Source organism: Tamandua tetradactyla, chromosome 1, assembly GCF_023851605.1.
Source record: "Tamandua tetradactyla isolate mTamTet1 chromosome 1, mTamTet1.pri, whole genome shotgun sequence".
In the NCBI taxonomy this organism is placed as follows: Eukaryota; Metazoa; Chordata; class Mammalia; order Pilosa; family Myrmecophagidae; genus Tamandua; species Tamandua tetradactyla.
This window is the reverse complement of record NC_135327.1, coordinates 103,636,197-103,651,198: the sequence shown is the minus strand read 5'-3', so window position 1 is coordinate 103,651,198 and position 15,002 is coordinate 103,636,197. Positions and strand designations below refer to the sequence as shown.

Here is a 15,002-nt window from a genome sequence, read left to right as displayed (position 1 = left end):
TTTATAACATATACATTTGTCATCCATTAAATATGAGAAAACTTTGTACTAACCAAAGTTAGAAGTATGTTATTTTCTGAAAAATGGTTACCCTCTTAAATGTAGTTCCTTCGCAATCTTGGTTTTGGCAGATTGGCTTTCCTTGGTTCTTATACTTTTTTCTTTTTCTTTGTCTTCATCCCTTTTCCCCTCATTTTCAACCATATAGTACAAAAAGTTGGATTATCAGGAATGGTCATATGACCTCTTAATTACATAAAACCCAAGTTCTACTCTATTATTAGGACTGAGAGGGACCACATTATCCTGAACATCTGATAATCCTTAACGTTCTGAAAGACAAAAAACATTTCAAGCACAGGAGTACTCTATTGAGTTTAATATTGTAAGACTTCCTCTAATTCTTAATGCATATATATAATATAGAAACATAAATCTAAATATTTCATTATAAATATATAAAATATATATATAGCAACAAAAGGGTCAAGCACAATTTTTTTTTAAGTTATAAAGGATCTCAGTTCAACAGGGAAAAAAAAAAACCCAAACACATAACCTTCTTCTACACCAAAGTCCCTGGAGATGCTAAAGTGGGTCAACAAATATAGATAAGTTAAGCCAACTGTTTTGTGGGAGAGAGAATAGGGAAAAGGAAAATTTGATAGGAGAAATAAGCTACAGATTTATGAAGGAAACCAATTCCTGCCAGCCCAGCTCCTTAATTCTGGCCTGTCATCTCCCACTGAGACAAATGTATGACCTTATATTGCGGTCTTAAGAGCTGAAAATGAGTGTCCCAAACCTTTTCCTTGAGCAAGCTTCACATTGCCCTCCAATGACACCTTGAATAAACTAAACCTTTACTTAGGCCTCTAGAAAATAGGAACAAAATAAAAATTCTTTGTTTGAACATCTCATCTCTCGGTTTTAAACCAGTAGAGAGGCAGCACTTTACTTTGGCTTATTAGTGCTAATAACCCCACAACAATTTAAGGGCTGAATCCAGAAAATGGTATGGCCTATCTTAAGCTATTTTAAGTTTGCTAGGAAATTGACTCAGAACATAAATTAATCACCAGTAGTGGAATAGACACTTCCAATAGATTTGTATCCAGCTTTGTTGAACGTCACAATATAGGTAATTAGCAAACATTGCATCCTTTAACTTTTTAGTTCATTAATTAGGAAATAAATGGCATTCAAAAGGGATGTTACATCTACATACAAGAGAATTATAGGTATGGTTTATAAATTTTGTTAATTTATCTAGGATAGTATATTATTGATTCAAAATAATAGTAACAGAAATTTTAATGGAAATAAAAGTAATCAAGACATGTAAATATATTTCTCCACCCCTCCCCCAACCCTAGGTTTTTTTTAATGTAACAGTTACAATGAAAAAATGTGATGTCACAGGAGGAAAAAGCTATGCAATAATCAAGCCAATTGGTTTCAATGAAACCACTAAAATTCTTATACACAGAAACTGCAGCTGTCAATGTGATGACAGCAGAGGACCTAAAACAGAGTGTATAGATGAAACTTTTCTAGATGCTACATGTTTCCACTGTGATGAGAATAAATGTCATTTTGATGAAGATCAAATTCCTGCTGAGAGTTGCAAGTCACACAAGGATCAACCTGTTTGCAGCGGTCGAGGAGTTTGCATTTGTGGGAAATGTTTATGTCACAAAATCAAGCTTGGAAAAGTATATGGAAAATACTGTGAAAAGGATGACTTTTCTTGTCCATATCACCATGGAAATCTGTGTGCTGGTGAGTTTAAATATATCCATGCAGTTTTATAGTCACTATTGTATTAGTATATCTGTCAAAATATCTTCCAATTACATCTTTAAAATTATGACACTAAATATGATTTTAATCAAAATTTCATGGTCTGTGAAATTAGGGCATGGCAACAGATGCAAAACACATGATTCTGATATTTAAGTTTAAATTTCTTTTGTCCAGGAAATACTTCAAATTTCAAAAGCAAAAAATAATTGGAACTTTCTTGTATTTTTTGACCTTGAAAAGATGTATACCAGAAAAGGAAATTATTGATGATAATGTGATAGGTTTCCTATCATCAATGTATTTCCCTAGAAGGCTCTGATTCGTTCTAATAAGCAGTCACTCCCTCCAGCTTGCTCAGAGGATTTTATTTTTGTCAGGATGATGGGAAGTGAGCTATAAAAATATACCTTTCATTCATCAGAAAACTCTCAAGCATTATTATAGCAATATAAATGGCATTGTAATTGAATAAAAACTTAAACTGATCCAATTTATTTTTAGTACACTACCAGCAACAGAATTGTCAAAGCAGCATTCTTCAAGAAAATACTAGTTTAATAAGTAATCTAGAAGAGTAGTCCCTAAAGCCATACACAGATACATTTTTTTTTTTTTTTTTTTTTTTTTTTTTTTAAAGGAAAGACAGAGAGAAGGAAGGAAGGATAGAAGGAAGGAAGGAAGGAAGAAAGGGAAACATTTTTAAACATTTTCTTGTTTTTTATTGTATTCTGTTTCTCCGTTTTTGTTACATGGGCTGGGGCCGGGAATCGAACCGAGGTCCTCCGGCATAGCAGGCAAGCACTTTGCCCGCTGAGCCACCGCGGCCCGCCCCACAGATACATTTTTAATGAAATTAAAATTAAATATCAAGCTTACTTTTCAGTTAATTAGGTTTACTGCCACCTAGAGGTTAGATTCCGAAAAATCTGCACAACATTTGAAAATGAAATGTTTTTAAATAAATTAAATAAATTACGTGTCATCACAATTCTGTGATGACTTTTCTTTTACTTATGAAAATATCCTTTTAATATTCGCATTTTAGTAAATAATTTTTTATTAAATTTTTTGAGGAATTGAAATATTTTCTTTGTCTTGAGCATATAGAAAGTTAACAGATCTACAAAAAATACTTGTCTATTCTTGTGTAAGCTAAAAATTTGACCTATATTGCATTTACTTAAGTATGTGATGGCAAATTGCCTTCTTATTCTGTTATATATACAGGATATTTTATATTCCAAACTTTCATCCAGCTATACCTAGTCTCATGGGTAGGATGGACTATAGGTGACTTTAGAATGAACCATCAGCAATTGTCTGCTACTTTTTAGAGCTAATCTTATTAGGAACAGGGTTGAAAAAGAATTCAGAGATCATGGCCCATAGCCGTCAGTCTCTCAAAGAAGTTTGAAATACATTGAGTATTCCAGTCTGCCTACAGTGAAATATCAAAAATCAATGTTTTGGCCTTTCTCTATGCATATGGTACTACTGACTCACAAGCAGTTGAGAATCTGCTTTGAATTGTTCGTACATAAGTGGTAAACCATGGGGCTGACCCTACATTTTGTTCCTAGTCTCCTTGAGACCTAAACCACATTCACAGGCCAGCTGGCTGGGATTACGCGTGGAGCCTGTATATAGAGAACAGTATTTGCTAGACATTTGTTTGGCCTTGGCCTCACTATTTTACACTCTAGCCAATTGAGCTGGTCCAACAGTAGATTCCATGGGAAGCTACCCTGTGAAGTACTTGGCAATACAGGGAAGGAGGAAGGAAGCAAGGGACAGAAGGAAAGGATGGAGGGAGGTAAAGAGGAAGCTAGGAAAGGAAGGGATAGAGGGACGGAGGGAAGAAAGAAGGAATATTTGTGGCCAAATAAGCTTGATAAACACTAGTCAACCCTGTAAGATGTACCCCTTCTTGAAGATTTCTAGATCACATTAGCATATTAAATTATAGACCATTCCTGCAGTCTAAAATCCATTTAACTATGCATAACCTGTGTTCCCTCAACTTATTTGTCTCACAGCATACTTTAGAACAGGCTCCACTAACCTATTAAATAATGTAGTGAGGATATGAAAGCATTAGTTCAACTTCCCAGGAAACCCTATCTTTAAACTTGGTACTAGTAGAACTGAGGTGCTAAAAGGCTTTGCCTCAGGTCATTCAAAGTTATCCCAGACCTTAGCAACAACAAAATAAACACGCACATTATGGAAACCATTAATTAAATGCTGTTATTTTTCTGATTTCAAGCCAAACAATTACAATAACTTCAGCCTTTGTAGCTTCTTTATATCCATTTGTATTTTTTTAATTTAAAACTGAATGAATGGGATGTTCAAATACACAGCAACCGCAGCAGGGGCAGATTTTATACTTGTCAGCACTTACATTAGCATCAGGAGTTCATCTGCAATAGAACAGCTTTGAAACTAGACACTTGTAAGGCCTGGCAATGACTTATGTCAAATGAATAGAAAATAATGCTGCTTCCATTCACTGGACTCTCAGTGTGTTTCCACGGAGGTAGAGGGGAATCTGTGTTTGGAAACTCTTCACAAAGTTGGCAGCCCCAGTAACTTAACGTCCTGGAGTGTTTTTTTTTTTTGTGCAGGTCATGGAGAGTGTGAAGCAGGCAGATGCCAGTGCTTCAGTGGCTGGGAAGGGGATCGGTGCCAGTGCCCGTCAGCATCTGCCCAGCACTGCATCAATGCAAAGGGCCAGGTGTGCAGTGGAAGAGGGACATGTGTGTGCGGCAGGTGTGAGTGTGCTGACCCCAGGAGCATTGGCCGTTTCTGCGAACATTGCCCCACATGTAATCCAGCTTGCAATGAGAACTGGTATGTTGTCTGACTCCAAATATACCTAAAGCATTCTTCATTATAGCTAATTTTGTCCCTTTTATCGTTCTGCCCCCCTAAATTTTGAAGGTTGCTGAATCTACCCCTCCAGATTAACTTTTGTCATCATGCCAATTAAAGGACTGAATGTTGAGTTTTAGGAATTAAGAGATTTGAATTCCAATCTTTGGCTACTAGCTAGATGTGAGAGCATCAAAATTTATCTAGGCAATCATCGCCTTAGGTTGCCTGCTCCACAGTTTATTATTAATTAGCTGTGTGATCTAGAGCAAACTGCTGAAATTCTCCATGCCTCAGGTTCCAGATATGAAAAGTGAGGATAAATGATAATACTTTATTGTAGTTCTGCAAAATAATTAAATTAGATGATTCATGTTAAGAAAAAAACGCTTTGTGCTTGGGTACATAGCAAACATAGAATAAGTATGTTATTACTATATTTTATTTTTAATATTGTAAAGATAAAAAATGATGGTAGCTATGAAGTACTCTAGAAATAAGTGATATATAAACGGAAGGTGACATGTCTAGTAAAGGTGGCATTATTGTTTCGTGCCAAAATAGATTTGCCAATTACAGTTTAGGACCTACTCAAACACTGACTACCACTCTAAACTTCACTACCTTCCCGTTGGTTTTATTCAAAATTTTCAAGACATTTCACTTTCTCAGATTGTAGCTAATGTAAATATTTTAATTATGCATTTATTACTAATGGGAATTATTGTTAATAAACCTGACCAAAATTTGAACTCTCTAGTCATTGCTAATTCTTTTTCTAGTAGTGTCATAATATTCATCTTCAAAAACACCAATACGATTAATAGTTAATTTGTGGCAAGAATACCTTCTTCATTGCCTATAGATTTTCCTCTCAATATAGAGAAATCATTATTTTGATTTTATACATTTTTGAAATATTTTAAGTTGTTAGAATATAATTGCCAGGATATTAAATTCAGCCAAGGTTACAAATAATTTGCATAATATTTATTTCCTAGTTTTACAAGGCTGTTGTCCTATTCTGTTATTTTATTTCTCACAGAGAACATTAAAGGCTACAATCTTTTTAAAGAATAAATGTTTTTATTTCTTTTTCCCTTTCAGGAATTGTGTGCAATGCCTTCATCCACACAATCTTTCCCAAGCTATACTTGATAAGTGTAAAACTTCCTGTGCACTCATGGAACAACATTATGTGGAACAAACATCAGGTAAACCAAAGCTTAATAATCAGAGAAGTGAAGTGTATCTGTAGAACATCTTGTTCCTACAAAGGGCCCATGATGAATCATGCTAAGGAAATGATTAACTACTTCAGTGTTTTAAATGTCCCAGAGATGGTGGTCCATTTAACCTGCTGAGCATGCTTGCCCTGGCTTGGCTGAGTTGTTAGGCTTCCCATCTAAACTGCCCAGCTAAATTCCCACACCACAGACCTCTGGAAGGGCATCCAAATGGACTGAGGCCTTGGTGAGCCACAGTGTACATCTCAGTGTCATTTCTTACAAAGTCTCTGGAACCACACTCTTCCTTCATAACCAAACTTGCTTCGAGTTCTGATCTTCCTCGCATCAGACCAACATTTAATTTTATGTTCAGGCAAAGCCAACCAGTTTATGTAGCAATGATCTACTTTTGCAAAATACAGAACTTCAAAGTTGTTCTTTCTTAGTTGTTTTTATTCTGAAATAAATGTAGTTTAAAGGTAAATGCTTATAAATGGCATAATGGAAAAGCCATGGAACTTTTAGTTTGAAGACCTTGGCTTAAGACATATTCCTTAACACCATTAGCAAAGAAATGATAGGCTTCCCACAAAGCTTCTCTGAACTTTGGTTTTCTAATCTGTAAAATGGATATAATAATACTAACCTCTAAGGGTTTCTGTGATTAAATGAACTGGTGAACTTAAAAGAATGGTGAGCTATAAATGGGGGAAACATGTGAGAGCTATTCTCAAAGACTATTTTTAAACAAAGGTCATTACAACCCAAAAACTAGCATCCCACTTTGCACAGTTATAAGGTGTTGTACTATATGTGAATTAAAAATCAAGCTCAAAATTACATTTTCTTCAAAAACATTCTTACTACCTATTTCAAGTCTCCTGGAAGATAATTCCAGCTCTTACAGAGATTGTACAGAAGAATAAACTTTCTCCAAAGTTCTGCTTCCTTTTTCCCCCACATCCATGCTGATCTTAGCCCATAGTTTATTTGGCTCTGAAAATAGACCATATGCTGCCAGCTAGGGCTGTAGCAATCATGCCAGAAAGTCAAGTGCCTTTTCTAACAAATAGGGCTTTACTGCCAACATGTCATTTATTATGTTAAGTAAACACTCTACTCTGATTTGTGTTGTTACAAAAAGTATTCCCAAAGGTCCTTAATAAAAGTCCTTGCCTGACCAAAACTAAGAAAAGAGGCATAGGATAGGGTTAAATGTTTAGCCCTCCATAACAACATTTAAAAATATCTGCAAATTTGAGCCCTGAAAATGACCTCGATCATAACCCATTATTTTAAAAATGTATTGGTAGCTAGGGGGCTCCCCACCCCTTCTCATCTATTGTACAGGAGAAAGAGCACTTGTTAGCCCCTCTATTATCCACCCACTCAATCACTCTTAAAGGCCATCCTTTTGATTTTTCTGGCTTAACTCCTGCCAGTAAGTGGGATCATGCCACTTGTCCCCATTAAAGATATGCTTTAGTTGATTGAGTCACTCTGAGCCAGCCAAGAGAAATGACATGTTCTGTCAGAACTAAAGCATGTGTATCAGTGTGTGAATCTGTAGGGTGCTGTAGAAGACTCAGAGGCCACTCTTTTGAATAGGGAGCCTTGGATTCTCTCTGTGTGTGACCTGTAGAAAAGACTTGCATTTGGTGCTTTCATTCCCTCAGGCCTCCTTTCCACCTTTCCTTCTCATAATATAGAATTATTTGTTGTAGGGCTTTTCAGAAACGTTAATATACTATGTTATAGTGTGAACACTAGAAAGGGCAATGATATATGCAGTTTCTCCAAAGTTATTTGGCCTTTATTGATCATATACTAAGTACTAAAATTTGGGGGAAACTTTGCTTTGGGGAACACCAAATTCACAAGTATGATGTTTCACCCAGAAACCCAGTGTGCAAATCAGTTTAAAGTGGAGCTGCTGTGATTTAAGGAAAGTAGAACGGTTACATATAGAAAGAGGCAGTGGCTTGAGGCCTCTCCAGAGGATGGCTAAATTCTAAAAATCAGGGCTTAGAATAAGACAGCCTCTAAGATTCTTCCAGTGGTGGGCTAGGGGTACCTCCTAGTCATTTGCAAGGGCTAGTTCTGCTCATAAAACCTCAGCTCCACACCCAGTAATATCGAGACAGCAGTTTAAAATCAGCCACAGTGGGAAAACCTACACCACAGAAATTAGCAAACACTACAAATATGGATTTTTTTTCCCAAAGAATCACTTTACCAGTAGACACTGCTTGAAAACATAAGTCCAACCTAATATAAGTCTTGAAATGAGAAAGCTACCACGGCAGGGACTGTTTTTAGAGAGACTCCATTCTATTACTGTTTTAGAACACCTTCCTTATTCTTTCAGTCTGTGAAGATATGGAAAGCTTTCACTGACTGCTTTTGCTACCAGGTGTTCTATTCTTTTTTATTAGAGAAGTTGTGGGTTTATAGAAAAATCATGCATAAGATACAGGGTTCCCATGTTACTAACCTATTATTAACACTTTATTGGTGTGGTACATTTGTTACAATTGATGAAAGCACATTTTCATTTGTACTATAGTTCATGGTTAAACTTCGGGTTCACTGTTTGTGTTTAGGGGTTCCATGGATTTATTTTTATTCTAGTAACATATATACAACATAGCATTTTCCCTTTTAACTGCATTCGAATATATAATTCAGTGTTGTTAATTACCTTCACAATGGTGTGTTGTTATCACCACCATCCCTTACCAAGGCCACGGGAATTGGTATCTCATTGTGGTTTTGATTTGCATTAACCTAAAAATTAATGACATTGAGCATCTTTTCATGCGCTTTTTGGCCATTTGTGTATCCTTTTTGGAGAGATGTCTATTTAACTCCTTGACCCATTTTTAAAATTAGGTTGTTTGTTTTTTTATTGTTGAGTTGGAGGATTTATTTATATATTCTGGATATTAAACTATTATCGGATATGTGGTTTCCAAATATCTTCTTCCACTGAGCAAGTTGTTTTCACTTTCATGATAAAGGCCTTTGAAGCACAAAAGTTTACCATTTTGATGAGATCCCATTGATCTAATTTTTCTTTTGTTGTGTTTTGCGTGTAAAGTCTAAGAAACCACTGCCTAACATAAATTCCTAAAGATGTTTCCCTGTGTTATCTCTTAGGAGTTTTATAGTTTTGGGCTCTTATATGTAGGTCTTTGATCCATTCTGAGTTGATTTTTGTATATGGTGTGAGGTAGGGGTCTACCTTCATTCTTTTGCAAATGGAGATTCAGATTTCCCAATATCATTTATTGAAGAGACCATTCTTTCCCAATTGAATGTTTTTTGCCCTTTTGTGAAAAGTCAGTTGGCCATAAATGTGAGAGTTGATTTCTGAACTTTCAATTCAATTTCATTGGTCTATATATTTGTCCTTGTGCAAGTGTCATGCTGTTTTGACTACTGTGGCTTTGGATTAAATTTTAAGATTGGGAAGTGTGAGTCCGCCAACTTTGTTCTTCTTCTTTAAGATGGCTTTTGCTATTTGGGGTAACTTATCCTTCCATTTAAGTTTTATAATTGGCTTTTCCATTTTGGCAAATAAGGCTATTGGAATTTTGATTGGGGTTGCATTGAATCTGTAAATCACTTTGGGTAGAATTGACATATTAACAATATTTAGACTTCTAATCCAGGAACACAGACTGCCCTACCATTTGTTTAGGTCCTTTTTGATTCCTTTCAGCAATGTTTCGTAGTTTTCTGTGTACAGGTCCTTTACGTTCTTGATTAGGTTTATTGCTAGATATTTGATCTGTTTAGTTGCTATTGTAAATTATTTTTTTCTTAATTTCTTCTTATTGTTTATTACTAGTATATAGAAACACAATTGAATGTTTGGATATTGATTTTTTATCCCACCACTTTGCTGAATTCATTTATTAGCTCTAGTAGTTTGTTGTAGACTTTTCAGGATTTTCTGTATATAGGATCATGTCATCTGCAAACAGGGAACATTTTACTTCTGTCTTTCCATTTGAATGCATTTTATTTCATTTACTTGCCTAATTTCTTTGGCTAGGACTTCCAGTCCAATGTTGAAAAAGAAACAGTGGTAACAGTAGACATCCTGGTCTTCTTCCTGATCTTAAGGAAAGAGCTTTCAGTCTTTCACCATTAAGTATGATGTTAGCTGTGGGTTTTTCATATATGCCCTTTGTCATATTGGGCAAGTTTCCTTCTGTTCTTAGTTTTCTAAGGAATATTAAGAAGTAGTACTAGATATTGTCAGATGCTTTTGCTGCATCGAGATGAACATGTGTTTTTTCCCTTCGTTCTGTTAATGTGGTGTATTACATTAATTGATTTTATGTTGAACCACCTTTGCATGCCCGGAAAAATTCCCACTTGATCATGTGTATAGTTTTTAATGTACTGTTGGATTCCATTTGCTGGCATTTTGTTGAGGATTTTTGCATCTATATACATAATAAATATTGGCCTGTAATTTTCTTGTGGTATGCTTATCTAAAATTGGCATGTTGGTGTTGGAGAATGAATTAGGTTGCTCCTGCCTATTCAGTTTTTTTGAAGAGTGTGAACAGAATTGATGTCAGTTCTTCCAGGAATGTTTGGAAGAATTCCCTTGTGAATCCATCTGGTCCTGGGCTTTTCTTTGTTGGGAGACTTTTGATTACTGATTCAATCTCTTTACTAGTTATTGGCTTGTTGAAATCTTCTATATCTTCTTGAGTCAGTGTACATAATTTGTGTGTTTCCATGAATTTGTCCATTTCATCTAGGTTATGTTATTTATTGGTGTACAGTCATTCAGAGGATCCTCTTATAGTCCTTTCTATTTCAATGGAGTTGACAATAATGTCCCTCTTTTCATTTCTGCTTTTAGTTATTTCCAGCTTTTCTCTTTTTTCTTCTTCAGGCTAGTTAAAGATTTGCCAATTTTATTGATTTTCTTTCAAAGTACCAACTTTTTTTTTTAAGTCTGTATTTCATTTATTTCCACTCTAGTCTTTAAAATTTCCTTCCTTTTGCTCACTTTGGGTATAGTTTGCTTTTTTTTGTTCTCTTGATCTTCCAGTTTTGAAGTCAGACTTTGCTTTGAAAACTTTTTTCTTTTTTAATGTAAGCATTTAGAGGTATAAATTCCCCATTCAGCACTGCCCTTGCTGCATCACATAAATTTTGGTTTGTTGTATTTTCATTTTCATTTGCTTCAAGATATTTCCTAAGTACCCTTTTGATTTTCTTTTTAACCCACTGGTTGTTTAAAAGTATAAATGTGTAATTTCCACATATTTCTGAATGTTCCATTTGTCCTTGTGCTATTGATTTTTAGCTTCATTTCCTTGTGGTAGGAGAAAATACATTGTATGATTTCAATGTTTTTGAATTGATTAAGACTTGCTTTGTGACCAAACATATGATGTATCCTGGAAAATGATTTATGTGTACTGGAGAAGAATGTATATACTGCTGCCATTGGGCGAATTCTTCTATATATGTCTGTTAGGTCTACTTGGTTTAGAGTTTCGTTCAAGTCTTGTATTTCCTTATTGATCTTCTGTCTAAATGTTCTATCCATTATTGGAAATGTTGTATTACAGCCTCCTACTATTAATGTAGAACGATCTATTTCATCCTTCAAATATGTCAATATTTGTTTCATATATTTTGGGGCTCTGTTGTTAGGTCCATATATAATTATAGTTGTTATATCTTCTTGTTGAATTGACCTCTTTATCATTATATAATGACAACCTTTGTCCCTTGGAGCGATTTTGTATTTTATGTAATATTAGTATAGCTACCTAAGGTCTTTTTTGGTTACTACTTGCATGGTATATTTTTCTATCCTTTCACTTTCAACCTACTTATGTCTTTGAGTCTCCTGTAAACAACATATAGTTGGGTTATGCTTTTTTACCCGTTCTACAATTTCTGCCTTTTTACTGGCAAGTTTAATTTATTTACATTTAAAGTCACTACAATAATGCAGGATTTTCTTTTGCCATTTTGCTATATAGTGCTTATAAGTCTTGTACTCCTTCTGTCCCTCAATTCTTTCATTAATGGCGATTTCCATATGTTTCAAGCTGCAGAATTATTTATTCAAAAGTAGAGTTGCCAATTCATATTAAAATCAAGTGCATAATAAATGAAACAAAACTAAATACAGTATACGTGTACCAAAAATTAAATCAACACCATAAAAGGTTAAATGTTTACATATATGAATAAAACTAGTTTTATACTGGAAAACAATCTTAAGTGAAGAATAGATCTAACTGTCCTTATTTCCCTAAATAATCACTTACTTCCTAATTTTATGGACATTAATTCAGTACCCAAACATTAAATAAAACAGGGAGGATAGTGATAACCAGTTTGCTTGATTTTTACTTCAAATGGATTTATGCTATTTTATTTTTTTTATGTATTCCTTCAAAACATTTCTGTCATTTCTTATTCTTTAAAAACATCTTCAGTCTTCTTTTATTAGGCGGATGGAGGAATTTAATATTACAAGAAGAAAATTCTTTTTTCCTTTTTAATTTAAAGATCCTGTATGTTTATATGTTTATGTATGCCTATTTACACCTGAAAGTCAGTTTTACCACTTATCAAATCTTTGATTCACTTTCTTTCCTTGAGTATGTTAAATATGTTTATCTGTTTTCTCCAGATAACTTCAGTGACCACAGTATCAACATATAGTTGTTTTCTTCAGGCATAAAGTGTGTTGGTATCGAAAAGCTAATAATTGCCTATTTTTTTCATTATATGTAATTTGTGGGTTTTTCTTGCTTTATCTTTCAATGAAGTTTTATTGAGGTATATCTCATTTACCATATCATCCACCCAAAGTATACAATCAGTGACTCACAGCATCAACATATACTTGTACATTCATCACCACAATCAATTTTAGAACCTTTCCATTACTCCAAAAAAGAAAACCCAAAACATCTCATACCCCTTATCCCCCATATTATTATTATCGTCATCATCATCATCATTATTTTTGTTTTTATTTTATCACTTATCTCCCCATACACTGTATAAAGGGAGCGTCAGTCACAAGGTTTTTACAATTACATGGGCACATAATAAAAGCCATATAGTTATACAATCATTATCAAAGATCAAAGTACTAGATTGCAGTTCAATAATTTCAGGTATTTCCTTCTAGCTAATCTAATACACTAGAAACTAAATACCCTAGAAACTAAAAAGAAATATCTACATAATGAGGTAATAATCATAATTGTTTGTTGAAACAATTTCTCAGTATACCTTCTCTCTCTCATTTGATCATTCTCTCCATCTTCAGGGATATCTGGGAAATGATCATTTTAACTTCTTTGTACTGCAAAGGTGTGTCAACCTTATATAGTAGAGGAGTGAAATTGTTTGATGTTGGAGAGACTGGTACCTCTGGGTTTCAGGGCTTATCTGGCATAGGAACAATCTGGAGGCCTTAAGTTTCTGGACAAATAAACTTAATAAGTAAAAATTTTATAGAATCTTAGAGCCCAGGGTATTCTTCAGGGTTTTCAGGAATACTGTTGGTAGGGGGTTGGCATAGTGTGACAATTTGCAATATCTGGCTGAAGCTTGCATAAGAACAACCTCCAGAATGACTTCTTGACTCTATTTGAAATCTCTTAGCCACTGAAACTTAACTTTGTTTCATTTCTTTTACCCTTTTTGGTCAAGAAGACATTCTCAACACCACAATGCCAGGGCCAGCCTCATCCATGGGAGCCACGTCCTGTGTTGCCAAAGACACTTACAGCTCTGGGAGTCATGTCCCACGTAAGGTGTGGGGAGGGTAGTGAGTTTATTTGTGGTGTTGGCTTAGAGAGAGAAACTACACATCTGAGCAAAAAAAGAGGTTCTCTGGCATAATTATAAGTATGCTTAATATTGTCATGCAAAATAAGTTTAAAAGGGCAAGCCTCAAAATCAAGGGCTGGGCTTATTAAGTTGGGAGTCCCTAATGCTTGTGAGTATCAGGAATTCCCCAGGTGGGGAAATTTAATACTTCTACATTTTTCCCCAGTCCCTTAAGGGGACTTTGCAAATACTTTTTTATTTTCTGCCCAAAATACTCTGAAATGTATCAGGGTATTACATTAACCTATACAGAATAACAAGATCTCATTCTCTACTCTAGGTTCCATGTAATTATGCTGTTTAAATAAACTGACCATACAGGTTAAATTAGATAGTGCGCTGCAGAAAATTTAAATTTTGGACCAAATAAACATTTCTTCCTTTGGTCTCACACAGAAGTTGAGGTTTTAAAATACAGGCAATTTCATCTTTTTTACCCTATATTCTGATTTACCTTAGTCCTAACCTGGTCCATTTCATTCATACTCTAGTTGAAATCTGATCTCCTTTTCAGCTTCTTTAACAATTGCTATATAGAATAATGCTTTCAGAGCTGCAGAATTCTAACTCTATGTCTCATATGTCACACAAATACCCAAAGTTCCAGGGAACTACCAGGTTAAACACAAAGATTACAGCATCTCAGAATTTAGAAATGATAGTTAAAACTCAGGAATGGAAGTGACTGTTGGAAGAGCTTACAATCTAGGAATCTTTACAATGGGCCTTATCGAACATTCTGTTTCCTTAATCATTAATTGCCCAATCTCTGCCTACTTTCTATATAACCTATGCTCTAGAATTCAATTCTCAGAGTTTGCTAACTATAACTAGTTTATATTAGTGAAACCATACAATATTTGTACTTTTGTTTTTGGCTTATTTCACTCAATTTAAAGTTCTCAAGATTCCTTCACCTAGTTGCATCCATCACAACTTTTTCACTTCCATATTTATTTGAATTTTTGTATTGCACCATATTGAGTCCCTTCTTATTTCTATCTGCATATATTTTTCATGTATTTCTCTTGTGGTTACCGTGGGGCTAAAAGTTAACATCCTAAATTTTTGAAAATCATATTTGATTTGTTACCAATTTAACTTCAATAGCATACATATACTGTTCCTATATCCCTCTGTCCCCCTACCTTTTTTGGAACTTGTTACTAATCGTACCTTTGTACATTTTATGTCCAA

General features: G+C 34.7%; 1 protein-coding gene across 6 annotated transcripts in view; it reads left to right on the top strand.

The window, feature by feature from the left end:
- Window positions 1-15,002, top strand: part of ITGB8 (integrin subunit beta 8) — a 103,032-nt gene that overhangs the window by 81,006 nt on the left and 7,024 nt on the right. For 3 of the 6 annotated variants that reach the window (XM_077122227.1, XM_077122225.1, XM_077122229.1), the window contains exons 10-13: window positions 1,377-1,782; window positions 4,434-4,659; window positions 5,788-5,894; window positions 13,626-13,724. In XM_077122227.1, the coding sequence (XP_076978342.1) occupies window positions 1,377-1,782; window positions 4,434-4,659; window positions 5,788-5,894; window positions 13,626-13,724 (838 nt within the window). The remainder of the gene's footprint in view (window positions 1-1,376; window positions 1,783-4,433; window positions 4,660-5,787; window positions 5,895-13,625; window positions 13,725-15,002) is intronic. The other 3 variants (XM_077122228.1, XM_077122230.1, XM_077122226.1) reach the window with 2 other exon arrangements.